Genomic DNA, 22102 nt, shown 5'->3' with positions numbered 1-22102 from the left:
TTGCGAGCCTCTTCAATGATAGATAACTTGATACCTTTACCCTTAGGTAGAGACACCCATGGCTTACTACCCTTGCCAAGAGTGAAGACATTTCCCAAACGGGTAGCAAACTCATGCCCCAGGGAATCCTGAATGTGAACTGTCTCAAAGCTACCCTTGTGCTTCTCTCTATTCTTCAGAATTCCAACACGCCCCCTGTTTCTACCACCAGTCACCATAACCACATTACCAACATCAAATTTGATGAAGTCAACAATCTTATTGGAATCTAAGTCCAGCTTAATGGTGTCATTGGCCTTGATGAGGGGATCGGGGTAGCGGATTGTTCTTCCATCATACGTGTTGAGATATGGGATACCCTTCTGTCCAAACTGCACTGATCGAACCTTGCAAAGTTTGAACTGCAAAGAGCAGAAAACAAGGTCACTACTTTAACAGCACAGCATCCAAAGCAATCCGGAACAAAGAAGAAGCAGGAAACAGGTTCAAACCTTGGCTTCCTCATCTCTGAGTGAGTGTAGACGGAACCGACCCTTAGTGTCATAAAGAAGTCTGAAACTCTCATTTGTCTTTGGAATCGTAACAACGTCTATATGAAGAAAATATGAACATTACCAATTTGTAAAGGGATTCAACAAACATAGAAACAAGAAAAAAAGAAATAAAAGAGACTCTCAACATGAATTTTAATGAAATCTTTTTGTACACAGATCAACAATTGTCTTTGGAACTGGGGAAGCATGTGTATATAGATAAATCAGTATTATTACTTTCGTCTGGGAATGAACAAAACCTAGACAGTACAGATATAAGGAAACTATAATCTAAAGGTTTTGAAATGAAAAAACAATCCAATGGAGGTGTTCTTACCCATGAAACCAGCAGGGTACGTCTTATCTGTCCTAATTTTCCCATCAACCATAACTTGGCGTTGCATCAAGATAGAAATGACCTCACGGTATGTCAATGCATATTTCAACCTATTCCTGAGGATAATAACCAGTGGCAAACATTCCCTTGATTTATGAGGACCAGAAGAAGGCTTAGGAGCCTGCAGTAGAGACCAAAGAGAACAGTCAAGTCAAGAAGCAGGAAACTAAGTAGTACTATAAAAAAAAAAAGACATAGGGAAAGACACGTCACTTACAAAAGCACCTCCAAGTTTATCAAGCATCCAATGCTTAGGCGCATTGAGCCTCTTCAAATGTTTCTTCAACCCTCTTGCCTATATATGGACAAGAAGTTACAAAATTCACATTAGTATGATGTTTCCAAAGCCTAAATGCAAAAATCATACCACTTATATAAATGAATGCTAAAAGAACAAAAGTTAATTTACCAACAATAAAAAGGGGAGCTATTCCACAGTTTTTTATCAAAATCTGTCCATGTCAAACAACACTAGAAGCTTGTTTTTTCACAAAGGTAGAGCAATTATTCAATGCATCGAGTAAATAACTTGAACTTATACTACACAATTCCACTGTCCAAACTTCCAGCTATCATTAAATTAGAAGTTAGGGATTTGTCTCACTTTGTGTAAGGACCAATTTGGTCTGATCTATTTATTTTCTCACTATGTCTTACTAATTATTTAGTAATCTTATTTTGTAACAAAATTAATTTTTTACGGTCTATATGTAGAATCGTAAAATCTATTCAAATGTTGTATTCATTAAAACTATCAAGTAGGATACAGTACAACACAGAGTGCAACAGCAATCACAATGACAGCAAAATACAATTAAAAAAACTGTATACACTAAAATCTAGTGGCAACAGTAACTAATGCAATTGATTATTTCTCCATACGATCCCTAAAATTAACCAGCACCAGTTGATATGAACACATAAATTTGAGCGCGTAAATCGAAAGAACAACCAAGAATATAGTCTTAGTATCATATAGCAAAGGTAAAACTGATACAGTACAGTGTAGACCTTAAACAAAAGCGATGAACACTAAAATACAACTGATCTATCAGGCAACAAATAACAAGCTAAACAAAATTGACGAGATGAAATAACAGAGAGAGAAAACTAACCATTTTGGCGGTTTTCCGACTGATTAAATGCCGCGAGTGACGGCAGCCGGCGAGAGGTGTGTCTCCTAAACCCTAACGAGATGAAGATACAATATCTTTAAAAAACTATATTACATACCTGATGCGCCCAATTTGTTTTGGGCCTAAAGCATGTTGGGCTGTGTAACCACCTAGAATATGGGCCTTATTTATCGAACAAATTACACGGGCTGAGTAACTTTGTTTATGCGACCCAACAAACATAGCCTCTAACAATTATGTACAAAATCGAATCAAACTGTAAAACGAGTCAAATCAAAAAATAAAAAGCTCGACTAGTGGTTTGATTTGACTTGGTTTGATATTTAAAAAAAAAACCGACTATATTTGGGTAGCTTTGATTTTAACTTAAAAAAACCAACCCGACATTATATATGTAATTTTTAATTTTATTTTTTATATAAAAATATTTACTTTGATATCATTTTTAAATATTTCTTATACTATTTCATAGTTTTTATCTTTTACTATATTATTTCAAATTTAAAATTTAGAATTCGGAATGGTTCAGTAAAGATTATAGTTCATAGATGTTGACAATTATAATAAAACTTAAATCAAAATCAAATTAATATTATTAATGCAAAAAGAAGGAAAAAGGCTCAAATACGCCATTGAACTTTCAGAAAAGGCTCATTTATGTCATTAGTTAAAAGTTTGGCTCATTTATGCCATTACCGTTAAAGAAAAAGTTCATTCATGTCATTATTTTTCAACAGTGATTTTGCAAAACTATTTTTGACACGTGGCCAATTATAATTCGTCCACGTCATCAATTTTTTTGATTAAAAAAATTAAAAATAATTCAATTTCTATTCAGAATTTTGATTTTTTTTAATTTAAAAATTGATGATGTGGCCAATTATAATTCGGCCATGTCATCAATTTATTTAATAAAAAAAAATAATTCAAATTTTTTTCAGAATTATGATTTTTTTTTAATTAAAAAAAATTGATGACGTGGCAAAATTATAATTGGCCACGTGTCAAAAATAATTTTGCAAAACCATTGTTAAAAAATAGTGACATAAATGAGCATTTTCTTTAAGGGTAATGGCATAAATGAGCCAAACTTCTAACTGATTGCATAAATGAGCATTTACTGAAAGTTTGATGACATATTTGAGTTTTTTCCCCTTATATTTTCAACACTAAGAATGACAATAATATTGAATATTGTTCTTTAGTTTTACATTGATTTAAATAATTAAAATACATGATCTAATTTAATTTTCCTTAAATATTTAATAATGTAACTAATACTTATTAAACTTATTTTAGCATGATTAAATACTTTTAAATTATAATTATTTTCACTTACAATATTTATTTATGTGATGACTTCATTATTATTTTTTATTAAATATTTTTGTGTCATCAATACTCATCTCATATTTTGTGTTATTTTTTTTAAGAAACACATTAGATAATTGTATTTTAGTTGGACTAAAGAAATATTTGGAGCACAAGTTAATAATATATTTGTATGCAAGATTTATCAAAAAAAATCTAAAAATCCGAAGTTTATTAGTTTTATTTGATTTATAAATTTAAAAATTCGACACAATGATTTGGTTTGGTATTTGAAAAAATCGCACCAACCCAAGGTTGAAAAACCCGAAAAAATCCAAACTTTATTGGTTTGGTATGGTTTATAAATTTAAAAATTTTACACGAATAATTTGATATGATATTTAAAAAATTCGAACCAACCCATTCATGTACACCCCTGGCTCTATATTTATCTAAATTAACTATGTTTAAGCTATGAAATGGAAGTTTGAATTTGGCTGCAAATACTCCTAATAGGATGTTTATTTTTATTAACATACCTAGTTATGCATTTTTATGTCTACTAAGTTTTTGTTTTGATCCTAATGTAACTTACTAGTATGTTCAGCATTTCTGTGGTGAAACTACTTGCATAACACTTACTTGATATTGAAGTTGTTTTATTAAAAGGAAAATGAATTGACATGTCAAACTTTTCATATGAGATAATTTCTTTAAACTTAGTATTCAATCTAACACCTATACATAAAATGGATTTGGGCACTTAAATAAGCAAAAATAAAATCACTTTTATGAACTAACTAGTTTTAATAGATCTTTTGCCTTAAAAGAGTTGTCATTAGAGAACTAATTACATCTAGACAATGATTTGTCTGCACGATAATTTTCATTTCATCATCCTGGTGAGGATATGATTCTTATTTCTTACATTGTAGTAAAAAAGATGAACTATGTGAACCAATATTAAGTGTTATTAATCCTTATTGAACTCCCCCAATTAAGTCATCTGCTATATAATTTATGACTTAACTCCTCATTTTGACTTTAATGTCATAACTCATACAAAATTTCATCAAAATCTGAAATCATCTGAAAAGAGATTCCAAAAATATATCAAATATGAAAGTTAGGATTGATTATACTATTTGCATGACAAAAGAACCCACTTCATTTGAAGATTATGAAAATGAAATTAGGAGTCATGTTTAGTGAACTATACCAAATTCGAAATATAACACCAGATTGAATTTGAAGATATTACAGTTAAAAACTCATTTTGATATAAGTGAATAAATTGTTAAACTATATTGCAATAAAATACTATCACATAAAAGGCAACTGATAGATCTCAACTTAGTCTTTCTTTTTACTTAACAAAAAACGTATGTAAAACAGTATCGAGTACACAAAAGTTGAAATGCAACAAACAAAAATAAGAATGGCATCCCTCTAAACAAAGAGAAATATGGTCCAACCTATTAAATTCATCTAAAGTTCAACCATGACCACATTACCAACATCAAATTTGATGAAGTCCACGATCTTATTGGAATATAAGTCCAGCTTGATGGTGTCATTGGGTTTGATAAGGGGATCAAAGTAGCGGATTGTTCTTTCATCATAAGTGTTGAGATATAGAATTACCTTCTGTCCAAACTGCACTGATCGAACCTCGCAAAGTTTGAACTGCAAATAGCAGAAAACAATGTGACTACTCCAACAGCACAACATCAAACTATTATAATTATAGTGAATTTGACTATATTTATCTTGACTTGGAGTATGGCGACTTTAATTACCTTGCTGGAGAGATGATGAGGATGGTTTCGTTTGGTGAGATCGTCACTTAAAAGCTAGTTCTAAGCTAGACTCAATCCAAAATATTCGTTGGACAAAATTGAATCTCATGCCCTTTTATAATTTGCATACCTTATCTCTTATATGAAAAGATGAAATTTTCTCGTAAATGGTTGAAAACAATGTTTCCCTTAACATCATGGCATGATGAATTATCGACATATTCATTTTCCTCGTGCTTATTTCCCTCTCCAATATAACATCTAAATTGGTAGATTTATAAACAAAAATTTTCAGTGTTATATCACTTCAGAACAATCGTAAACTGGTCTTTTATTATTTCGACTTGTCGTCATTCACGTAATTTCTTATGAAATCTTAATTTTAGTTCTTGATCTGTGTACTCCGTGAACCTAGGAGAATATATCTCACTAACATAAAAATAGATATATCTAAGAGATAACTTTAAAATCCATTTCACTGCATTAAAATTCATAAAAGTATTTATGGGCATTACAGTTGCCACTCATTATAGGTGAAGCTGGTGGCTTACTCGTCTTTAATGGACTTATTTGTGTCTTCAACAGACTTATTTGTGTCTTTAACAACTACTACATGATAGCTTCATTTATACATTATGCTCTCACTCAAAGACATTTTTTTTTTTTGTTCATTCTATAAGAAAACAACAAGGAAAGGGGCTAAGATCCTCGTTGACAATAAGAATCCGTACGAAGATACTAAATTGGATTACTTTCATAGATGGAAATCGATGAATTAAGGAAGTAGTAGTACTCCCTCCTAATGTTTTTACAAGAATCGAATCTTATTTCCAAGAGAAAGAGAAAACTGCAGCCCCAGACCAAAAGGTGGGCATCTCAATATTAACCAGCCTTGTCTACCATGAAAGATCGTTTGATTAATCTTTACTTGACAATTCAAAGCTGATTGGTACAACCTGCATGCTTGCCTACTCATTCACCGATCTATTTGAACCCAACTACCGTCTCTTTCCTTAAAAAAGAAAAAAATTGCGTTGCATCACATGTTTCTCACTTTCCTTGTGATATTAATTGTTGTTTTTGAGTACATGTTTTAAACTTTGTTTTTTATGTTTCTGCAAAGTTATTTTCTCCGACTATATTGAACATATACACATATAGTACATATATTTATTGTGTAGAAAATAATTATTGTACTCAATTTCAAAAATTTATGTTTTGATATTCTATATTAAATTCTATAACTTATATAAACTTATATACCATCTTTCTTTTTTTTACATAAATATGAAATTTCTCACTTATCAAATAAAGAAATTCATTATACAAGTTCAAAAGTTATAATTGCTTTCATGTGCAAGCATAATTTATTTTTTGAATATGTTAACAAATTTTTGAATTTTCTCCTTGGACATATATCACAACTGTATAATCTATGCAACTTAAATGTTTCTTCTTATTACAAAAAGCATTTTTATATATATCTTGAATAATTCATTCAATAGAACCAATGCTTTGTTATATCGTGAATAATTCATTCATTATAGGTTTTTGAGTTATGTGATAATGACAAATAATTAAATTCATGTCCGAATATTGCTAATATTTTTGTAAGAACCTATTTTTCTATTACTAAGTGTATGAATATTAGTAAAAAATTATTTGCAAATTCAATGTAGTTATTTTTTACGTCCTTATTTTACCTAGTTATTCATATAAAGTAAAAGAAAACACATTAAAACCACATTCCATTTTATTCATGGGCCTTACAGTGGGCCTCAGTTTCATTTGAAAATATACGGCCCATCGAATAAAAGCCTTTTGGGCTTTCACATCTGAAAACCCTAGTTATTAGCCCTAACTTTTTTCGTATATAGTTCTACTACTCTCCATTAACAAGCCTCTCTAGCAAGGAGTTAGCGGCTCAGCAGAAACCCTAGTTCCAGTGAGTATTCTCTCTTCCAGTTTGTCTGCTTCATTCATCTTTGTAAATTTTGCATCTAATGTATTACGTCTATTTCGCAGAAGGTAAGGTAAGGTAGAACAACAACAATGGCCGTGCCTCTGCTTAACAAGAAGGTCGTGAAGAAGAGAGTGAAGAGGTTCATTAGACCTCAGAGTGACCGAAGAATCACTGTCAAGGTATACTCTTTTGCTTGAAATTTATTGGTTGAAACGTTGAATCTACATAAGTTTATTATTCGGCTCTTGCGGCTACCCAAATCCCTCTTTGTTGAATCTATATAGAATAACTGTGAAGTGTTTGGTGTGATTTTTCCTTTTTGCTTCCCGATTTAACTATATTCTGTTTTTGCGTTTGATTATTTTCGATAAAGTGATATAATTTATGCGGAACTGTCTAAAAGGAGAAAATTATCCCTTGTAAGAATTTGTGTGTGTCCGAGTGTGTTAATTACGTAAATGCGTTAACTTATTCTCTCTTGCATTTCATATGACTACATTTGATGGCTAAATTGCATCTGGTTCGATGTTTTGTAAGTGTTCTGCAAACACCTTTTATATGGTTCATCCAATTAGATAAAAATCCTCCTCTTAGTAGCATATAGGCATCATTTTCTTTATCTTTTGTTTGTTTGGCTTTATTATCATTCTGTTGTTATTATCTTGTAGCATCATTCAGCCAAATAAGACCTTTTAGTATTCAGCAACTGTTTGTTAATATATGTATGTCTTGGGGTGTTTGTACTGTGAAGTGATGGCTGTGTATAGTGGGTTGTCGTGGGCTTGTAGAAGTTGTGCTTGTTCTTGAATGCCACTGTCAATGGAGAATTATACTTACTCCACTCTCATTTGAGGGAGAACTATGATTCGTCAACTAATTGGTTCAATATTATTTTTGGCTTTCTATTCTCTAGAAAAAAAGAAATGAGTAACTGTATTGTTTTCCTATAGTTGGCTTACAGAATCATGTGAATTCATGTGGAGTTTCTTGTAGTCTTTTAGTTCTTCCAGTTGTATTTGGACTGAGCAAGATTACTAATTGGACCTTAACATTCAATTTTTTATAATAGGAAAGCTGGCGCAGACCCAAGGGTATTGATTCTAGAGTGAGGAGAAAGTTCAAGGGATGTGTCTTGATGCCCAATATTGGATACGGGTCAGACAAGAAGACTCGCCACTATCTTCCCAATGGCTTCAAGAAGTTCGTTGTGCATAATGCTAGCGAGCTTGAGATTCTAATGATGCACAACAGGTAATTTGATAAGCTCACTTGATCGTCACCTGATTTGTACTAAAACTATGAGTTCAATTTATCTGTTGTCTTGTCATCCAACATGTTTTTCTTTCCTTGCCAGAACTTACTGTGCAGAAATCGCACACAATGTTTCCACTAGGAAGAGGAAAGAGATTGTCGAGCGAGCTGCCCAACTTGATGTTGTCATAACAAACAAGCTTGCTAGGTTGCACAGCCAGGAGGATGAATGAGCATTTTGTCTTTAGATGAGATCTCTATATTGTTTTAGTGTTTGAAGCTGTTCCTTGTGTTTTGTTTAATTAATACTCTGTTTTCCCGAAGTGGATTTTGACACATCCTTTTGCTATCAAAATGCTTAAATTTTCAGATTTTAGTACACCTTTGTGGTGACGAAGTAGCTGTGGTCATGTTAATTCTGTCAAATCTTCGTTATTTACTTTTAATGTTGACGCAGCTCTTTGTTGCACAATCAAAAGATGAAAGTATAATTCTAGATTGCTTAAGTTGCTTGGGAATTGCTTGCGATATTGTAAGTACCACAATGACTTGCAAGTGATGTCAATGCAACAAACATTGACAAACTATAAAACTTGGAATTTTTTCTCTGAACTTACTATTGTGTGGGTTCTTTTGGTATCAAGAGATCGTATATTGTTTCGTATTTCTATACTGGATTTTGTTTCTTTATCAAATTTGTTTGGTGGAAATTTGCATCTTCTCTTCAACTGTCAAAGTGAGAAATTATTAGCTTCCAATTTACCTGTTTTGTAGCCATGTTGATTTTGTATTGATAGATGGCAGCACTTGTGCTATTCTGTGTAGTTGAAGAGAGGAATAAATCATTGGTTTCTAACACTTGACACAGCAAATTCGAACTATCTGATGAGTATATTTTCTGTGCATCTTGTAATTTCCTCAGTGAACTACTTGATATTGTTCACGACGTTCTATTTCTAAAAAGCTTCACTAACTGTTTTCTTGAAACAACTACCATGCATATTGACCTCTCAGCCAAGTGATTCGAGGGAATGAAGTAGTCTCAACTCCCACATGGATGGTTCTAGCAGACGTTTTATATGATACCAAAAGGAAATAAAAGAAACGGCAATGAAGAAAATTTAGTATTGACAGGGAGTATCATATTCTTTCACTACATGAAAGCAAAGGTATTGTGTGCAAGGATGATAACATCTACACAAGCAAATGAAAATAGGTTATGGTCATTCTGAGCTACAGTAAAATCTCTATAAATTAATAATCTTTTTAAAATAATATTTTTCTATGGTCCCGACTTAATCATCAATTTCATTAAGATAATATATTTTTAGAAGACCCTACATAAATATATGGTTCCATTAATATCATAAATTAATAATTCTTTAAAAATACAAATATATATGATTCTACTGTGTTCAATATCATAAATATATATATGATTCTATTGTGCTCAGTCTTTTTTAAAAAAAATTAAATCTAGTTGAAGCTCATCTCTAACTTTTCTAATTGCATCCAAGAATTTCGATGTTATCTTTTCGAACGAAGAGGTTTTTACTGTACTTGCTAGCAACTGTCTAGGTACATTTGAAGAAGAGGCCAAACTGCATAACATTAATTGAAAGCACTGTATGCATACAGAATGGACGATCTCCTATGCTTTCAGAGTGGTAGCAAAAATTCGAAAGTTCCTACTTCCCCAGACATCATTGTCATCGATATGGTAAGACTTCAAGCAACACCTGATCCAGGGTGGATTTCTAAAATGATCATTCATTTCACTATCATCATCGCCTTCAGAAGTTCCAAGCAACAAATTCCTCTTTTTTGTTAATGTATAAACAGAGGGGTAGCCGTCAAAAAACTTTTCCTGCAAGTATAGTAGTATCACGTCAAAACCAAGATTGATAAGTTAGTAGCTCAAACAATTCAAGCATGCATAGCAAATTTTATGCAATAATATAAACCAACAGATATTTTAATATCGTCTTTATGTAGCACATAGAGGCCTGCCATTCATAATCTTCAAGGGCCACAATCTCATCATTTCCCAAATCAATTGGTGGATGATTTGGCAAGTAAATAGTTGTTTGTATAGTATCAACAACTATGACACAGGAATCTTCATTTTGCTTCAAGATAACAAAGCCGAACAGTTGAGTATGAGTATAGGTATGTCATATACATCCTCACAAATACATAAAACCATACATAAAATACTGTATCCAAGTCCAGGAAACATATTTATACTGAGCTATGTCATTAAACAGAGTCCCTAATGGCTATTAATGTGCTGCAGTATACTCGAGAAAGATTGATAAAAGAATGCAAGTACACAAACAATTATTACCGCATCCTCTTTATACAGATATGCATGGATTCTTGCAGTTGGATCCTCTAGGGTCAACCTGATCCTATAAACCCCAGAAGGGGAACGGAAATGTTCAGCTAGCCAAGGAAATGCCGCTACCACTCGAACTACACAGTGGAATTTACCTATGACCTGCAAGCAATAAGCTCAATGACGTACAACAACAAACAACAACATACCCAATGTAATCCCACAAGTTGGGTTTGGGAGGGTGATGTGTAATGCAGCCCCCTACCTTGTGAAGGTAGAGGTTGTTTCCAATAGACTCTCAGCTCAAGTAAAACATATCAAAATCAGTAAGAAAAGGAAATACAACAGTTAAAAAGCCATATAATAAGCTCAATGATGTTAAGCGATAAAAAGTGTGAAGTCATATATCACATATATGTAGCACAAAAGAAAAAGAATGTTATTAGAATCATCCTAACTCAATAGCTTCTGTGATAAAAATGAAAAAGAAACTTGCACTACATCAAGCATCAATTTTCCCCACATATTATTCCCGTGCGCTCCTTTTCCACTATCACTAGTGGAATACAGATACAGTATAATCAGCAGGAGAAATGAAACTTATTATTCTTATTTAAGACCTAAGAAAAGATATTTCCATAAGAAGCAACTTTACAAAGAGAAGTCATTCAGATCAATGGAATAATCAGGAAGGAATAACATAAAACTGACTGCGAACATTTTCTCTAGTCTTTAACGCTGCCAAGTATCCAGAAGATTCACCCAGTTGATATAAACTGTCAACTGGTACTTTAAAGAGATCAAAGCAATCATGCATTGCCATTTTAATAGGATTTTTAGCCATTTCAGCATCAATTATAAAGCAAAGGAAATGTTAAATGTTTGAGTGAAGATGTAAGGTAGTTTGCAACATCGAGGAAAAAAATGGTTAAAAAAAAAAAATACTTCCGCTATCACTACTACACTCTTCCAGCCTAGCCAGGATCAACTGAAAGCACATAACGCATTAGGATGCCAATGTGTAATAAAAAATCAAAGATGCAAGTTTTTTTGCAACGTCCAATAATTAAATTGTTAAAGATAGTGTTAATATATCTTCAATACTTGGAATACTAAGAGCGCAAAATAAGGAAATAGCGGCCCAGTAAAGTGGTTGAGATACCTTTGGATTAGCCAGAGCTCTCATCAAGGAGACAAAAGGTACATTAGGGTAGTCGGTCTCTGAGAATTTAGGAAATAAAAGAAATGTTAGAATGTGTTATTAAAGAATCAAAAACATTGCTTGAGCATACAAGGCAAAACCTGTTATGTCAGATGGCCAAGGAAAGCTTGACGAAGGCATCCATCCCAATTTGGATTTACGACGCTCATCGTACTGCCTATCAGGGAATTGCAAACAATTGAGGTAAATTCAGAGGGCATGGTATTATAATAGATTGTTACAAAACACCTTGCTTCCAAGAGTAGATATGGAACTGATAATTGTGGTGGGCATGAGCATCCATGTTATGAAGTCATGGGCTATGTATGACATGCTTGTCAAATAAAAATGATGACCATCATTATCATGCAATTGAGTTTCACGCAGTTGTTTATTTTTTTCTTTTTTCTTTTCTGACAGGAGTTTCACACCTACATTATTTTTCTTTAAGAAAATTCCACCCAAGATTGTACCATATATGTATTAAAACTGGAAGAAGAAATACCTCATGCGCTGTAAAACGATGTCATCTTCATCAGATAAGTAGCAAACCTTAGTAAAGGGCATTAGGACAGCACGCCACAATGCTGCATGAAGTTCACATCTAATGTTAATAAGTTTCACCCACCGATTGCTCTTGAGAAAGTTAAAGCCAAGTTTCTCGTTGCAACGATCAACGGCTACCCACAAGACAGTTCCAAGAGGTGGCAAGGTACAGAGAATATCTCTTTCCAAAGTGAAGGCCACAGGCTGCAATGGAAGTGGGTTTTCCATTTCTTCTTCTAGCCTGTAATAACAAAACAATTGGCCACAACATATCAGGATCGGTACCAAATCATTTATAACATATGAGAAAGCTTTTTGCAAAGAAGCAGACAAGCAGGTATGCAGTTTACCTCTCTGAAGTAAATATTAGTTCAACAGAGGTTTGATTATATCTTTATATGTATTGGAAGAAGGCAGATATTGTAGGGGCCATTTGAGGCTTTATCCTTTCTTGGACCTTCTAATTTGAGTAATACAAATCTTAGTTATCTAGGAAATTTGGTGATACTCATTAAGACCAGGAAGCAAACAAGTTTGGCCGTTAATGTTTGAAATATTATCAAAGAGCTTCGGCCTATTGAATTATGCTCTTAAGGCCAATTCTTTTGATAAAGCTACAACATCTCCACAGTCATACTACATCCCCCTACCCCCACAAAAAGAAAATCCAAAAAGTTCAAATATTGGTCCATCCTATCTAGAGTACTGCTATAACACCAAGAGAACAAGCTTTGATACATTTGTTTTTGACTCTAGCCATCTGCAGTCTTCCCCTCCTCTCAAAGCATATCTTGTTCTTAACCCCAATTCTGAGCTTGTTGTTCAACGAATTTACCATTATTTTGAGAGAGAACATCAACTATGATATAAATCTAGTACTCCCTCCGTTTCACAAAGAATGGTCTAGTTTGACTTGGCACGGAGTTTAAGAAAATAAAGAAGACTTTTGAATCTTGTGGTCCTAAATTAAAGTTATGTCAAATGTACAAAATTGCCCTTTAATGTTGTGGCCTTAAATATGTCACGTGGAAAACTGAAGTTAAAATGTTACCAAAAGGGGTCCTTCTTTTTGAAATTGACTAAAAAGGAAAGGAGGTCATTCTTTTTGAAACAAGGGAGTATTTAATTACCAAAAAAATATGTAGTATTGCATTAAATATATATAGTTTCCACTAGCACATACTTAATTTTAGTTCATTGGTGACAGCAGATAAAAGAAATATCATTCTAACAGAAGTGCCAGTATCACACATCGCAAGCACAAAGTGGCCATTTCACTAAGTCAGAATCCAGGGAAGATCATCAATTACTCCTTCCTGCACAAGTATCTTATATCAAGGGAGGGATTAAAATTTGTCTATTAAATTACTATTGTACCCCTAGTTCGAAGCCTGATTAGAAAGTAGGGAACACTCACTTTGTTTTGATAGTGACTGGTGGAGTATCCATGCCATCCCATACGAGAAGCATCCACTTGTCTTTTTCAACTTCACATACGTGAACAATCTGGCATATGCCAGTGTAATTTGCAATGGAAGTGTTAGTGATTTTGAATGTTGTGTTAGTACCTAAGAAGATGTAGCGCATACTGTGCTTGCCAATATATTCAAGATACATTTAAGAACAGTTATTTCAAGACACAACTATCTTGCAGATCACTTATTAAAAGAAAGTACCTTGCAGATCAAGTTGAAACGTTCTCCTTCTCTGATCTCTTTCAATGAATGTAAATCAGTCAAATCTATCAAGAAAATGAAGCATCTACTGAGTACCAAGAAAATTGTGAGCATATTCTGAGGGAGGTTGCAGAAAATTCAAACAACAAAATAAATTAATTTACCAAAGAAAAAGGAAAAGCACTACCAGAATACAAATGGCATCTGGGAAGGGATTTTGTTAGTGGATCAATTGAAAGAAAAACTGATGTTCAAAGAAGGATAGAGTAACAATAACTAAGATTATGTGAGAAGCTAAAACAACTAGATATAGCTGCAGGTACATGTGCATACACATATCTCAAACACCTTTCACAGGAAGAAAAGTTAGCTGCCCCATCCTATGCTATATGGATCCATTCTTTGTCTTGACACGTCTGTGTCAAACAAGTGTGACAAGGGTTCTTCATGAAAATTCTTTCAAACTACACCAAATATGCACTATATTATATTTACCCGTACATCCATAATGGAAATGTACACCTAAATAGAATCACCAATGTAGGATACATTCTTTTTTGCAACCTTCAGAAGCTAAATAATCAATTATTATATACTTTTAGCTCAGAATTCTATTATAAGCATCACTCAGCAGTTGGCACTAGTGATGCAACTTGCGAGTACCTGTATCAATCTTGTGATCAACCAACCACTTCATCAAACCCAGTATAAATTTCTTGTCTTGCTCTCTAGCATGGTACTTAGAAGAACATTGATAAGGGAGGATATTTGAATCATTCTTTCCGTCAAATATTGCAAATGAAGAGAACTTCTTGTTGAACAAAGCATAAATATCGGGTCCATGAGTTTTCATCTGCAAGCCGAAGAATACCACATGTAAGGATTGACACAATATTTTTTACTTCCAGAAAATAATACTTAAGAACAATAAAAGTTCACTCAATCAGGACAAGATCATGCATTCAGTTTGTTGGCCAATCCAATTAATGCTTATCTATTTCCTTGAGAAATTGACTTTTATTTGTTTCCACTTGGCCTTTGCCCATGATCTATAATAGTAGATTCATAAGCGGTTCAAATATAACAGAGTCTAGAGGATGAAGGGCTGGGGAACAAGAAGTAGTCAATCTATTCTAATAATTTTTTAGAAGCAACAAGCACTTTTCCCCTTAAGAGGAAAAGAACACATTTCCCCTTATCAAAAAACAGAGGATAAGAACACTCTTCCAAGTGGCTGATTAACTGCAAAGGCGGCCCATCCTAATCATAATGTAGGTAAATCAGATCCCATATAAAAGAAACAACAAAATCTCTGGTGAGCTGCTTCTGTCTACAGGAAGATAGTTGAATTGTGAAGGATGCTAAAATATATCAACCGCTGGGGAAATCAAGTCTTCTATTTAGTAAAAATATCATGAACTGGTCCATTGGAAGTACTCACGCTATTGGAAGTCCTTCCAAAAAAAATTTTGGGAAGTGTGCACCCTTTAAAAAGCCAAGAATTCTAGGTAATACCAATTGTAACTCCAAATTTACACCTTGTTGAATATGGTGCATTGTTTTCTAAAGAAAATTTAGCCCATTTCAACATTTATTTTCAGGATTTAGTTACTCTAATCTATAATTTCAACATTTCCATCACATGAAAAAATGTTCAAGAATCTTTTACACCCAAAAGGCAACAAGCAAATATTGGAGCAAAATTAGTTACCACAACTTGAGAGATCTGAAGTATATCACCAACAGTCAGCACTTCAGGAAGCTTATCCATAGTTTCGGCAAAAAAATTAACTGCAATCCCTGGGCTTGGGAAGGACTCATCAATGATCCTAATGGAGCAAAAGACATCTACAAAAATAAAAACAAAAGACGCCAAAATCAGGCCCAAAATGTTCATTCCACACAATGTTGGTGGAAAAAAACGGTTTGAGATATTAACTACTCCATATCCCAAAATGTGATGAGTACAACATATGGCATTCAACAACTCAATGCACTTGTATTTATCAAACCTGTTTTTAAAACACTTTCCTTGAGCTGATGATCTATCAGAAAGAACCTCTCTACCTCACACAAGGTAGGGGTAAGGTTTGCATACACACTACCCTCCCCAAACCCGACTTGTGGGATCACACTCGGTATGTTGTTATAATGCACTAACACAAGTGCTAGTGGTATACATAAAAAGTTAAGCAACAGATATTTGTAGCTAATGATTTGCCTTGATGAAGTCATCATTCCTGCTCAATTTGCCACTCACATTGGTTTTGCTAATCTCCGTAAGAAAATGGATCTTCGGCTTAACTTAACTCGAAAGCTAGTTTTAGAGGTAAGAAATGTCCAAACAATATTAAGTAGATCACTCATCTCTTAAAGCACCGATGTGGGACTCTTTACACACCCTTCCCCTCACACCTATGGTTGGATATCTAGAGCGTGACCAATTTAATATGGGGCAACAACACTGGAAAACAAGAATTGGGATGAGTCTTGCCTCGATACCATGTAAAGAAATGGATTTTGGGTCTAACTAAACTCCAACAGCTAGCTCAAGAGGTGAGGAATGTCCATATTAAAGAGACCACCCATCCCTTAAAGCTCCTACTTGGGACTCTTCACAATTGCTTTCTTTTTGGCTGCCATAGCCCTTACATTTCCTTGATTCTTACTCAGTCTTTATTCACTTAAGCATTCAATTGATCAACCTGCTCTAGGATTTGCAAGAGAGCTGTCTGCGTTGGAGTCATCTGACCGATCCGAGTCTTTCCCATTTGTACTATTGTATTGTGCAACCATCTCATCTGAACACTTAAACTGTTACAAAGGGTAGACTTTGATTTACTTGTAGGATAACAACCCATTTTCTCAAATAATGTGGACATTCTAACAAGTTAATTATAATGACTATATCCTCTCCAATATACTAGGAACCTAGTGGAATTTGACATTGGTCAAAGCGGGTCTATAATATAAAAGGAGGGTTATTGGGACTTGAAAGATATAAAGCAAAGCTGGAGATTATAGGGAATAGTCAAAGAGAAGGTATAGACTATACCTTCTCCTTCTTTTTTTATCTAGAGGGTATAATCTATTTATTTGATCTTTTTGAAAACCTTGGTGAAGAGGGTATAGACTATACTAAAACTTGTTCTCCAATAGTTAGATAACAACCATTATATGATTTATATATAACAGCAAAGAAGTGGTGGAATATATACCAACCAGATGTGAACAACGCTTTCTTTATGATGCTGAAAGGGGAGATCTATACAAAGGTCCCTCAGGGTCTATAGTGTCTTCTCTTAGCCTCAGTGTCTGCATGTGAGGGAATCACTTAATGGTCTAAAATAGGCATTCAACCAATTGTATACCAAGCTTTGAGTAATCTTACATTCTAGAGGATTTCAGCACTCTCGGATGAAAATTCTTTATTCTTTAATAAGGATAATGACCTTTGCATTTTCATGCCTATATGCAGATACTAGTTGTCAAACACGTACGTTGCACGTGTATCCCATATTATTTAATACCAAACATTTCAAATGATATAATTATTTTAGAATAATTGATGCATTATACAATATTTAAAGGGTAAAAATGATGTTTCTGGTAGTAGGCGACAAAGACAAGGGATCTCTCTCACTATGGATAGTTGCTGTTTGCCTTCTGTTCTATGAACACCCCACCACTGAATGGTTCACTTTCAAGTTCTCGCCTCCGACCCGGGAGAACACAGGGTCAAGCCAAGCCCTGACCCGCCTAAATGGACATTCAACTAAGGTTGCAAGATCAATAGAATCTGAAGAACTTCTGTTTCTATTGATAAAAACTTTTTCTTTTAATCACGTGGGATACACTATATTTATTGGTAAAAAAAAGATTACTACTTCAATTATATGATTTGTCAAGATTGTCAAATATCTACACTATATTTCCATACAAAATGAAAGAAGTTAATTAAACAAAGCAATATATCAATAAGAAAAAAAATGACCAATGAATAAAAGATTACATAAGAACTATGTGAAAATATAAAGTGTAATTGACTAATATTTGTTCAATTTATAAAGAGAGAAATTGTGTATATGAAAGGTTGTGAATGAATGTATTTAATTGTAGAAACTAAAAAGTTTAGCAATTAAAGTCATTAAGAAGTGAAAAATAATAAATTGTGACATCTAACCATGTATTCTCTTCAATTAAATATTGATATTGTATGAATCTCTCCATATGCTCTAACCTCTCTCTTCATATGCTCTAATGTTTAAGTTTTTTTAATCTAAAATGGTAATTGTTTTTAAGTGCTCAAAATTCATCAATTAAGAAGAAAAATTGTTAATGCAACTCAATGATAATGGCAAAAGGAATACTCATAAATGCACTTCAAATTATTACGGTAACATTTTAGTGGTATGTAAAAAGTTTTCTGTTCTGGAACTTAAATTACTATTTAATAATAATAATAATAATAATAATCAATAATAATAATATAATGGTATTATTGTAGTAACTCAACTATATAGGGTTATTTTGGTATTTCAACTTTTTTGTTCCCACTTATAATAATATATGATTGTTCTGGTGACTGGGCCTCATGCTTCGGATTACTAAGCTGAAGCATTTTCTGGATCCCACTTTTAAAATCAATGAATAAGGGTCTTTGACTACTTCCTGTATTTGGAAGTCTTAAACACTGGCTAATGTATTCTGATCAGCCATAGAAAATTCACTCTTGGAATATTGGATAAATTTCATTGTTCAGATTTTCCTTCAGCCAATATCCTTTGGACCAGCAATTGAGTGTACTGCACCTGATGGAAGTTTAAGATCAGATCCTACAATCGACAAAAAATTAGCCGGGCAAACTGAACTTCCTGACTTATCTTAGCAGGTTAGCTGCTAAGTCATTCATGCACACTCCCATGTTTTCTCACCTTCAAAGAAGCATTTCCCACCCTTTGGTATCTGAAATCATTTGTCTGCCTAGGCTTGCTCATTTCAAATGATCTTTCTCTCTCTCTTCAAACCTTCTGTAATGGCGATTGGGAAACTTACCCAGATTCAAAGGAGAATGTCACTGGTTGTTCTGAAATGCTTGGCAAAATGGAAATGAAGGAAAAAAGCTACTACTCCTTAGCCTTAGTGAGTGCAGATCCTTCCAAAAGTAGTTGCAGAGCTGTCTTGGACTCTTTGTTGTTCAATTGTTTGTGGAATTTTCTATTACCTCTCTTACTTTGACTGCTGCCTATTGTGACAATCAAGTTGTATCCACGTTGCTAAAAACTCTATCTCTCACAAATGTGACTAGTATATTGAGCTGGATTGTCATTTTTTCCCGATAAAGTTATTTGATGGTCTTATTTCTCTTTCTATTGTCCCAACTAAAGACCAATTAGCAGATGTGTTCCTGTGAAGGCCTTTTCTGGTTCTAAACAAGTTGACATTATTCCCGAGTTGGGGATTCTTTTTACATTATGTTCAACAGCTCAATGCACCTTGAACAAGTGTTGATGTCAAATGAGTGACTAGCTTCTAGATACAAATTAGTGAAACTTAAAAAATGCCTCAACTTTCAAGTCCAATTCGTCGTTGAATTTATTTTTATTTTTTACACTAAATGTGGAATCAGAAAGTGCAGGTAAATAATTACACTCCTAAATACTCATAGTCAAATTTTGAAGATTATTCAACTATATAAAACAGGTAGCAATAAGGGAGAAGTTGCATAAAATGTAAGGAAAAGAGTATTTGAGAAGAAGAAATTACCCGTGCCCCTGGATTTCTTGGGAAGACCGGTTTCGATAACGACGCCGATGAGATTAACTTTCTGGCCAAGTGCAGCCCTGGCATCTACTATTTGAAGGATCTTGTAGTCATCCCGGCTACTATTGAGATTCATTTTCTGCAAGAATTTCTGTAATCTCTCTCCTTTAGGTTTGATTTTCTGAAAAAAGCACGGTCACCGGAGTTAAGTCGGAGGAATAGAGTGCTCGCCGACGAAATTTAGGGCGCCAAAAGGAGAAGTGGTTCTTTATTTTGATACGTGCGGTGAATGCGCTCTTGTTTTAATTTAATTTGGTTTTTTTTCTTCATAAATATGCCTTTAAACTTATCTTATTTGTTATTTAGTCTCGCTTTTTTTTAATTGTTAATTTAATAATTTTAAAAGATAAAGTATATTATATTAATTTAATATCGTAAATTACAAATTTAAACGAAAAATATTATAAGTTGCAATTTTTTGCATAATCATATGATAAAAATACACTATAAAATATTAAATAAATTTTTTCTTGTTTAAATCTTAAAAAGAAAATTGTGATAACTAAAAAAAAAGAACAAAGGAAGCATATCTTTTTAATTTTTATTGTTTAAAAATAGATACTTATGTTTATATAGAGTTCAACAAGTTATACATTTTATATGACAATTTATAGATATATGTATTTATTTTTCGTCTTTTTATATAAATTTAAGAGTAACCTTCACATATAATCAAACATAAAATTCATATTTATATGTTATAGCAAAATTTACATAATTGTACTCCATAACAAACATAAATATGTATATTTCGTGATACATATACAAAAAAAAATTGTATGATTCATTATACATGTACAAAGTTATATAATTCGCTATACATATACAAAAGATAGCAGTTGTATACAAATCAATTGTATAATTTGTGTATGTATAAAACGAGAAAGAGAGCAAGACAAAAGAAAATTGTGGCAGGAGAACAATTGTATTGTATAATTATAAGTGTATAAGAGGAAAATATATGTATTCACATTTTCTCTCGCTTTATCCAAACGGAAACACAATTTATACATTTCGTTTCTATTTGTATAAGCGATAGAAGCGAGGGTGGCGAGCAAGATCTGGGAGAGTGCCGAGCAAAATCTAGGAGAAAAATATATATATATATATATATATATATATATAATTTTTTCTCGTTTTACACACTCAAAAAAACACATTTTATACACTTGTGTTTTTATAAAAGCAAGAGGGAGCGAGCAAGAGTTTGAGGGACATATGTAATTGAAAAACAATTTGCTACAGTGCACAATTAAATTAAAAATATGATTACAACATTTAATTTAATTTATTAATTTGCCATTATATAATTTTTCCTAAATTTAAATATTGGCGTATATTTTAAATTAGAGGACATTATATATATGAGGTTAAATTAAAATATATATTTATATATATTATACCTTTTTAAGTATTATTAGTTATTACTCTAAATTTTTGTTTTTAGAAAGGACAAAAACTTGAAAGCTACGTGTAACGTCACTTTTGTCATTCCAAAATTGAAGTGCAATATAAATTCACGAATGATGTATAATATTTTAAAGGCTTAAGTCATATGCGGCTTCTTAAAGTTGTACACATAATTCACTTAGATACTTGAATTAGAATTTATATCTATTGAACACTTAAATTATTCGAGAAATATGTCTATTAAACACAAAACGCTGATATGACAAAATAAGTGTATCTCACTGCTGGTGAGCGCATGAATGCATTTTTTAAATTTTTTTAAAAAATATTTATACCTATTTTGTGACACTTGACATGCATTGACTAAATATATAAAAAAATAATTTAATGAAACATAAATCTTTTAAATCATAAAAAGAAAAAAACCACACTCATCTTTCTTCAACTCACCATTTTAAAAACTTCAAATTTCTCCGCCTTTTGTTATGATTCATTTTTTTTTCATTTTCTCTAGACAAAGTACTTATTGAATTTTCAAGAACAAGAAAAAAATGAACCATTTGGAGTTAAAAAATTGATCAATATCTGTACATTTTTATTTTCAATTAACTCCAATTGAGTAACTATTACTATTCATAAACTTATTAGAAATGCTATAAAATATTTGATATAATTTTAATTTCTCTTCATTGTCGATTTCAAAATAATTTATCAAGGT

At 32.8% G+C, this 22102-nt stretch overlaps 3 protein-coding genes across 10 annotated transcripts in view; 1 reads left to right on the top strand and 2 right to left on the bottom strand.

Moving 5' to 3' along the window:
• Nucleotides 1-2168, bottom strand: part of LOC107010301 (40S ribosomal protein S4-like) — a 17132-nt gene extending 14964 nt beyond the window's left edge. For 4 of the 6 annotated variants that reach the window (XM_015209573.2, XM_027914539.1, XM_015209575.2 and 1 more), the window contains exons 1-5: nt 2046-2168; nt 1148-1225; nt 871-1051; nt 492-589; nt 9-401 (exon numbers count right to left, since the gene is read on the bottom strand). In XM_015209573.2, coding sequence (XP_015065059.1) covers nt 9-401; nt 492-589; nt 871-1051; nt 1148-1225; nt 2046-2048 — 753 coding nt within the window. In that variant the 5' untranslated portion in view covers nt 2049-2168. The remainder of the gene's footprint in view (nt 1-8; nt 402-491; nt 590-870; nt 1052-1147; nt 1226-2045) is intronic. The other 2 variants (XM_015209576.2, XM_015209574.2) reach the window with 2 other exon arrangements.
• Nucleotides 2169-7011: 4843 nt separating this feature from the next.
• Nucleotides 7012-8787, top strand: LOC107011774 (60S ribosomal protein L32-1). Its single transcript, XM_015211408.2, has 4 exons — nt 7012-7121; nt 7202-7318; nt 8209-8390; nt 8494-8787. Exons 2-4 carry the CDS (start codon nt 7229-7231, stop codon nt 8621-8623), a joined length of 402 nt encoding a protein of 133 aa, XP_015066894.1. The 5' UTR covers nt 7012-7121; nt 7202-7228; the 3' UTR covers nt 8624-8787.
• Nucleotides 8788-9862: 1075 nt separating this feature from the next.
• On the bottom strand, nt 9863-20215 carry LOC107009146 (protection of telomeres protein 1b-like). Of its 3 annotated transcripts, XM_015208421.2 has the most exons (10): nt 19918-20215; nt 15863-15999; nt 14815-15004; nt 14152-14216; nt 13893-13981; nt 12435-12716; nt 12031-12107; nt 11891-11949; nt 10738-10890; nt 9863-10257 (listed from the first exon to the last, which is right to left on the bottom strand). In XM_015208421.2, exons 1-10 carry the CDS (start codon nt 20048-20050, stop codon nt 10042-10044), a joined length of 1401 nt encoding a protein of 466 aa, XP_015063907.1. In that variant the 5' UTR covers nt 20051-20215; the 3' UTR covers nt 9863-10041. The 3 variants fall into 3 exon arrangements, with proteins under 3 accessions (XP_015063907.1, XP_027769916.1, XP_027769917.1); XM_027914115.1 differs by lacking the exon at nt 10738-10890; XM_027914116.1 differs by lacking the exon at nt 15863-15999.
• Between the last annotated feature and the right edge of the window lie 1887 nt (nt 20216-22102).

The sequence above is a fragment of the Solanum pennellii genome, chromosome 2 (genome assembly GCF_001406875.1).
Source record: "Solanum pennellii chromosome 2, SPENNV200".
In the NCBI taxonomy this organism is placed as follows: domain Eukaryota; kingdom Viridiplantae; phylum Streptophyta; class Magnoliopsida; order Solanales; family Solanaceae; genus Solanum; species Solanum pennellii.
This window is presented reverse-complemented; position numbering and strand designations above follow the sequence as displayed.

Coding starts and splice junctions, on each gene's coding strand:
- LOC107009146 (XM_015208421.2), bottom strand. CDS start 20,050: ATGAATCTCAATAGTAGCCGGGATGACTACAAGATCCTTCAAATAGTA. Junction 12,108..12,434: donor ATCGTTTTACAGCGCATGAG/GTATTTCTTCTT, acceptor ATTCCCTGATAG/GCAGTACGATGAGCGTCGTA. Junction 11,950..12,030: donor TTGGCCATCTGACATAACAG/GTTTTGCCTTGT, acceptor CTAAATTCTCAG/AGACCGACTACCCTAATGTA.
- LOC107011774 (XM_015211408.2), top strand. CDS start 7,229: ATGGCCGTGCCTCTGCTTAACAAGAAGGTCGTGAAGAAGAGAGTGAAG. Junction 7,319..8,208: donor ACCGAAGAATCACTGTCAAG/GTATACTCTTTT, acceptor TTTTTATAATAG/GAAAGCTGGCGCAGACCCAA. Junction 8,391..8,493: donor ATTCTAATGATGCACAACAG/GTAATTTGATAA, acceptor TTTCCTTGCCAG/AACTTACTGTGCAGAAATCG.